This window comes from Buceros rhinoceros, unplaced genomic scaffold (genome assembly GCF_000710305.1).
Source record: "Buceros rhinoceros silvestris isolate BGI_N320 unplaced genomic scaffold, ASM71030v1 scaffold2972, whole genome shotgun sequence".
NCBI classification, from domain to species: domain Eukaryota; kingdom Metazoa; phylum Chordata; class Aves; order Bucerotiformes; family Bucerotidae; genus Buceros; species Buceros rhinoceros.
Genome location: NW_010399312.1, coordinates 28,087 through 35,471, shown reverse-complemented (window position 1 = coordinate 35,471; position 7,385 = coordinate 28,087). Strand labels below are relative to the sequence as shown.

The following is a 7,385-nucleotide window of genomic DNA, read 5'->3' as shown; positions in this document are numbered from 1 at the left end:
GGTGTCCGGATTCGGCAGGAACCCGACATGAGGCATATCCATACCATCTAATTGCCTGCGACACCAATTCAAAGGCAGCACAACACCTTGCAAAACAAAATCTTTTAAGTGCTGTGGCTGTGTTGCAGTGTTATCGTGCGAGTGTATTTGGAGCAGGGTTTGCAAAAACGCTCGCAGTCTTTTCTTGGAGACACTTTGAGACGCACATCACGTTACTCCTCTGAGCCTGAACAGCCAGGGTTGTTCGGCTTAGTTCTGGGGGTGATGAAAGAGTTAAGAGTGTCAGGGGTGCTGGGTGGCTGTGGTAGCACAGGGGAGGTACGCGGGCGGCTAGGTGGTGCCCACCAGAAGAGTCCTGAGGCTGTTTGCCTTTCCAAAACAAATATATCGGTGCTGTGGGGTCTTAGCTGGTAGAACTCTAACCCTATTCCGTGGGGTGTCTGAAATACCTTAAGCCGTGCAAAGCAGTTGGTTTTTGTATTTGTGTTTCTGTGTTTATATGAACTCATGCGCATTTCCTGTTGGTGATGAATGCGTAACTCATGTGCCTCTGTCCCTGCTTGGGGGTTTCCAGGCAGCTGCAAACAGCTGCCTGGATGAGGCAGAAGAGCCGGGCACAATGTTAACCACTCCTGCTAAAGAGTTTTAGTTTCCTTTTTATTTGCGCTCATGTAAGGACAGGTTAAACCTAAGCTGATTTGTTTGGTTGGTTTTTTCTCCCTCTTTTCATATTCTTGTTAATAATCTTGCAGTCTGGCTGTTTATGGAAGTTAAATAGTTCCCTTGTGTGCAGATTGTCATCATCTGAGTTTCTGGAGCCAGAATTATTGGAAAGACACTGCCAACCTGGAGACTTTGAATTCACGTCTAGTAGCATAATTTATTGACTTAAAAAAAGGACTGTTTATTATCTTCAAAACACTCAGTAGAATGGGCTTTTTGAATAGTTTCATCTTAACCTCGTACCTTCTGCAAGACTCACTTTGGGTTGCAGCATCCGTGTTACTTTTCTTAATAAACTGCTGTAATGAAGGAGGCAGCTGGCAGATATCTAGCAAAGAGTAAGAAAGGTGAATCCTTAAGGGATCATTTAGAACATTTATTAGAGGTTTTTTAGAATTATTAAAAAACCCTGCTTTTTAAGATGACTTCTTGTATTGCTTATTAAGCTTTAGAAAAAACTTGCATGCAGTCCAATAAATTGGATTCTGCATCCTTCCACTGCTCTTCTGTGTGGATTTTACATGTTTTTCAAAAAAGGAAATTAATACTCAAACTGTTCTTAGAAATTTGTTTTCGGTTTCTCCTGGGTCTGTCGATTACACTAACTTGTAGGCAGTATTTGATGTTACGGCAGAGGAGTAAAGCTTTCTCAGAGCCAGCCTCTGATAGAGTTTCCCTTGACCACACGTCCGTGGCGTTACTGCAAGGAGGTCTGAGTAGCTGATGGTCCCGTGAGAACACACTGAACACAGCAGTTTGGGGATGCTTTGATCTGGGAAGTAAAGGTCACTTTGGGTGTTCAGGCTGTGAGGACCAGCTCATGCCTGTCTCAGCTTTCAAATGGAAATGTGACTTGAAGGAGGAGAGAAGACATGTACCAGAGCATCTCCAAACCTATGCTATTGTCCTTGGAGAAAAGCAGGGCGTGGATCACTGTGACATACCTGTCCTGGAGACAGGCTTTACAGCTGCCTGTGCCTCTGTGATGACTGATAGTCCTGGCTCTGTGTGGCTTGGCCGCTACTTTAAATTACTGAAGTCATGGACGTTGGTGTCTGGGTGGGATTGAAGGCAGCCCGCTGGTAGGAGTCATGTTTAAAGAACCATCTCTTACCAAAGGCCCTACTGTGTCGCTCCTGTTGTCACCAGAAATGGTTAGGTTGGTGAAATTTGAAGTGGAGTGTGGTGTCTTTTTGGTTCAAATTCATCCTAATCTGTTGAACTGCCAAAGTCATGGCAAAGCTGAGTGATCTACCTTGGCTTTTGGGGAGAGGAGGTGTGTGGTTGAGAGACCGACCACGAGCACCTGGATGCCCAGGTACTCACTGCCATTGCTTTATTTCTGGGTTTTCTAAGAGGGGTAAAAAAGGCCTGGGCTTTGGTTTTCTTTCTTTTTTTTTTTTTTTTTGCTAGCCTTTCAGCTGAACACATTGACTTTGTGTGGTTGAAGGTCTGCTTTTACCTTACTGCAAAAAACCCCAAAAGAAATGAAAAATACAAAAAACTCTGACATGTCAAGTAGTGAAAGACCAAAACAGGCTGGGGATGGAAATTAGTTTGTTGATTTTAAAAATGTATGTTGTGATGTAGTTTAGGGGAGAAAAAACCAAAAACCAACCAAAACCAAAAAAACGCCGAGGATCAAAATCATGACTGTTTGAGGTCCTGAAAGGTGTAAAGACATTCTTGGAGTTAAATGTAAGTATGTATGGAGAGCAGGAGCGGCCACACAGCACAGCGTTCTCACACCAAGTATTTACAGCTGTGCGAGAGCCATGCACAGGCTACTTAAAAACTGGCTATAAATCCAAAATCTGCTTGTGATGAACGTTTTAGGTAAAAATGTGTGAACTTCATGTCTCAAAATTTAGAAACAGTCTCTTGTAATCCAAAGTGGATCATACTCTTAATGCAGCCGGTCCAATTCTCACAAAACAGAAGTAGTTTACAGGCAAGACAAAAAATTTCTTTGCACTCCACTTAATGCCCTGCCTTAACGGCGAGGTTTTGTGCAGTCCTTGTACTCAAGTCAAGCCTGGGCTGCTTAAAATCAAATTGCGTTTGCCTATTTAACTTGTCTAGAGAGGGACATCCTGAATATACACACGTGAATATGAAAAACCGAGTTTGCTTCCCCCAAACTTGGCTGTTCTTTAGGGAAAAATATGACTTCCCTTTGATCCACCAACTCGTTTTCATGTATAACCACATCGTTAGGAGCACTCCAGTTAATTAGTGACTTTTTAAAATTCAATACAAAAATAAAGTTCAGTGGTGAACACCGACGAGCATAGGTGATATACTTTGATAATTTAAAAGTTAAATCTAAGCAAATTGTCATTTTAGGAGTTGAGGGTAAGCAATGAAGCAAAATCAGAGCGCTGTGGCAGTCTGCGTAGAACAGACATCTTTTAGCCCACTGTGCTTTTTGTAACTAACTGGATTGATTCATTCCTTTTTTTCCCCCTAGCATAGGACACCTCAGTCATTTTAAATTTCAAAATAAAATGAGGAGGTTGGATTTCATATCTGTTAGAGCTTTGTTAACTTCTAATTTTTAACCTTCATTTCAAGTGGAAAATTTCTGCATATTTCTTTGTTGTACAGTGTTGTAGTGTAATTGGAAACACATGTAGAGTTCTGGCACTTAATCTAGGAATGACTTGTGTAACTTCTTTGCTGTCAGTCATAGTGGTTTCTGTTTTTTTAAGTGAGGCGATAGTAAGGATGCTCTCCAAACTGTGCTTAAACGATAGTTGATCTGGTCTTTGGCTGGATTAGTTTTTGCTAAAACCCTGTCAGAGTCTGTGTTGGGTTCAAGACAGTGAAGTAACGGAGAATTAATTTTGAATGGGTGGCAGGACCACTGGGCTTTAAAAATTGTAGCAGGTGATTTTTCACATCTGCTCTCCTTGTCATTGGGGTATGCAGATATTTCTTGAATCTTGGAAAAGGAGAAAAGCTGCAAATCGAAGGGCTTATTTGATCTGCTTCGGCCCATTGATTCTGAACACTGAATTCATTCTGCTTCATTGAATAGAATATAGTTTCTCAATAAGCTTGGTAGTCAGAGTCAAAAGATTGAGTAAGAGCAAGGAAAGCGTGTCTTGCTTTGGAGAGCATGTAGCGGGCTGCACTCCTTGTAGGAATTCTCTTGGCTACCAAGGCATATGGTCTGAATTTCCCAGTGTCTCCTGTTTGCAGGTCCTGATCCTCAGTAGAAAGATTTCTGTTGGCCGCAATGCTTTTTGTCAGGCACCTCATGAATGGGAATTGGCAGGTAAGAAGTGATTATTGCTTTAAAGACACAGCTACCTCTGCATACAGCCTTTTAAAGTGAAGCATTTTCTGTTCATTTTGTCATGAATAATTGAATAAAAGCCTGTGAATGACAATAGCAGTACTAGGTGGGTGCACTTTTTGGACATAGTGAATATGGCCAAGTGTCTCTTTCGAGAGAGAGTGGACAAGGAAACAGAACTGTGCATAAACCATCTTAATTTGGTTGGGTGTAGAAAGTGTCTTGTGTTCCTTCAGTGGTCTGCAGAAATCCTACAGCTTTCATCACAGGATTTTGGAAAGATGCAAATTTAATCTAGAAGAGGTAGATTAGCACCAATTTCTCCAGCTGAATAGAAATTGAGGAAAGGAGCACAGCCTCCAGTAAGTCTGAAATCTTGACTGTTGAAGAAATCAGCTTTCTGGCAAAATTGTCTATGAACGTTTCAAACGACACCCTGTAGTATATGGTGTTTTGCATGGAGCTCTTCTGTCAAGGTCATTAGCAACTGAATATATTAAAGTGGACTGCTTATGAAATGGAGAGTTTTGCTTCCTGCCCGCCCACCTGTGGGTATAGTGTGGGTTCTGTAACTGTAAAAGGTCTCGGGAGGGTTATAAAAGCAACGAATATGGAAAATATATAAAGAAATAAAGAAGGAAGCCTGCGTACACCATGTAGTTTCTTATACAGCTACAGCCAACTTTACATATATGTGCCACTAAATTAACCTCAAAAGCTGGCCGTGACAGCAGAATGTCCATAGTAATTGTTTTTGTTGGCATTTAGCTTCAAAATTAACTCATCGATCTAACATGAGTCTCTGTACTCAGAATACTGGTCTGGTAATGTTTTTTTACTTTTTCATGCAATCATGGAAAAAATATGTTTCTGCTCGAAGCAGTTGTCAAACAAGCTTCTTTCATCGACAATCAGACACAGGGCAGCTGAGTAAGGCTGTTTAGTCTAGAATAAATGCTCAAGAGATTACAAGGTCGCTGTAGGAAATGTAATTGTACCATTTATTCCAGAATAGTCTTTTTGTAGAGTGGGTTTGCAGAATACTAAATCATGCATTTATTAAAATACATATAATATAATGAAAAAAAATCCAGAGCATTAACATAAGGAATGGAGAATTGTCTGGCAAACTGTGCTACAGGATTAGCCAGTAAATATTTAAAATTGCTTCAGAAAATCAGGATGACTATATTAGCTTTGTTGTTGAAAATTGTCCTTGCAGGTGTAGAGGCAATGCTGCTAAGGAGGCAGCTGAAACAGTGTCGGGCAGAGCTGTCTGCTGATGGGTTGTAATGTGGCAGGAGGCACGCAGCAACTGTCTGGGCCAAGTGCTTGATTTTCTGCACTTTTTGTGTATCACCAGATCAAAGCTTTGGTACTACCAGCCACTTAAAAATACGTGATTGTCCGTTACTGAAAGCCCTTCTTTGCTTTCGTGCTTCCCTTCGTCCCCTGCGTTGGTATCACTGTTGATGTACGGTTCTCCTGTGACTTCAGATGTCTGCAGGCTTTACTCCTGAGTTGTCCCCCATTAGGAAAATACGTTTTTGTAGAAGGTTTAGATCTTCTGTTGCTTCTCTGAAATTACGTGGTAAGTTTGAGGTCAGAATTTTTTGTGCCAGCGTTTTGGTTTTCTTTACTTTTTTTCCTTCCTTGCTCCTCCTGCACCCCATCATTGCCCTTTTTGAGTCTTCTCTGACTCCTCAACCAGTTGCCACAAGAAAAACAATACATTTCGCAATTGTGGGAGTGATCTTTTCTACTTATCTCTCACTTCAGTGACAAAAAGGCCTCAGCGTCCTCAGCTTCTGTAGTTCTTCCTGGGACACAACTCCAAAATGCTCTGTTTTTCAGCCCAGCATTAAGACTACAAAGGCAGGACCACCTTAGTGATGAGGAGCAAACCCTGTCCGATGATGGTCATGGAGAATATGGGAGCTCTTTGAGGACCACTGCTGAGAGGAAGAGCTCCTCATCTTGATCAGGAGCTGAGCATCAGCTGTGCTTTGTACCTGGTTGTAAGGAATGGCAGAGAGATGTCATGACAAGGAGTTGCTCTGGGGCAGTCTAGGCTAACACTACCATGCGTTTCTGAAGGGTTGGTTAGGATGGACTAATCTTTTGAATTAATTACTTAGTCTTAGATGTAGTTGAAGTAGAAAGGAGAGGAACATCATGTTTTGAATTTGCCCTCTAAGGCATTTGTAAAAATCCATTGTAATAAAAATGCAAAAGGCTGAAAAGAAGGAGAGAGAGGCTGGCTTCCTAGAGCCTCCAACACTATTGTTTGAAGGATGGGGGAGTTATGTACTATGAAATTATTCAGACTGAGTGGGACAGTCAGTAAAATGGACCCCTCAAGAGGAAAATAAAGCCAGAAATTCTGCATCTTCTTGACTCTGACACTGATAAACTTAGTTGCAAAGCAGCCATCCAAAAGAAAATTCATTGTTCAGGTATCAGATGGCTGAAAAAGGTGAATTACAGGTTTCCTAAAATGGCAGAGGGAAGCACGGGGTGTGTCTTGCTTGAAGTTATGCAGCTTTTCAGGCTGTTGAAAGGATTCTGTAACCCCATTCAGACAGCTTCCTTGCAGCTTTGTTTTTGATGAGTAGTATTTCTCAAGGTGATCAGGAGCCAATGTTTAAAGCTTCTCTGAAGAGCGCTGAGTGGTAGGAGGAGGGATGTCTTCCTGGAGGAGCATGCCATTTCCCCAAACCAGTAATTCCATTAATACATGGGTTCTATGTACATAACTGATCTCACGCCTGATATGATGGATGGCAGGATTTTTAAGGGTTGGGCTGGTAGTTGCTGTTTTGTTATCTGATAATGACCTGGATGTCCCCCAGGTTATATCATACTGGAGGAGCTTTTTGGAAAGTGGACCTGGAGAACTTTGCTTAGAGTTAATGGTGTCCGATCACATGTGTTCTCTTACTTTTTATAGTTTCCTTTAAAAAACCCCGAACATCCAAGTCCTATACAGCCACAAGAACTGGAGTTTATAGCACCTTCCGTTGCAGCAGCTTGTGCATCCGTTCCCTGATTGCAGTCACGCTTTGTGGAGTGGCAGAGATTTTAGGATAACTAAGACCCTTGCTGCCACATGAAAAGGAGCAATTGGATATGGAGAGGGACCCTAAAAGTGCCTTGACTGACAACAATGTTGTCTGGTAAGCTTATAACTTACCCCTCAGAGAAGCTGCGTGGAGTGAGACGCCTCATGGGTGTCCTGGCTGCTTGAGAAAACTTCAGTTGGAGCTTGTAAGCACCCATGGCGCCAAGCTGTAGAAAGTCAGACTGCATTAGTTCTGGTGTCGCAGCACTACTTAAAAAGAAAGGAGAGGAAAACTGAGGC

At 42.0% G+C, this 7,385-nt stretch overlaps 1 protein-coding gene across 1 annotated transcript in view; it reads left to right on the top strand.

Moving 5' to 3' along the window:
* Positions 1 to 4,003, top strand: part of MNAT1 (MNAT CDK-activating kinase assembly factor 1) — a gene marked incomplete at its 3' end in the record, with an annotated part of 57,981 nt that extends 53,978 nt beyond the window's left edge. The window contains 1 exon segment of the mRNA XM_010131401.1: positions 3,928 to 4,003. Coding sequence (XP_010129703.1) covers positions 3,928 to 4,003 — 76 coding nt within the window.
* Between the last annotated feature and the right edge of the window lie 3,382 nt (positions 4,004 to 7,385).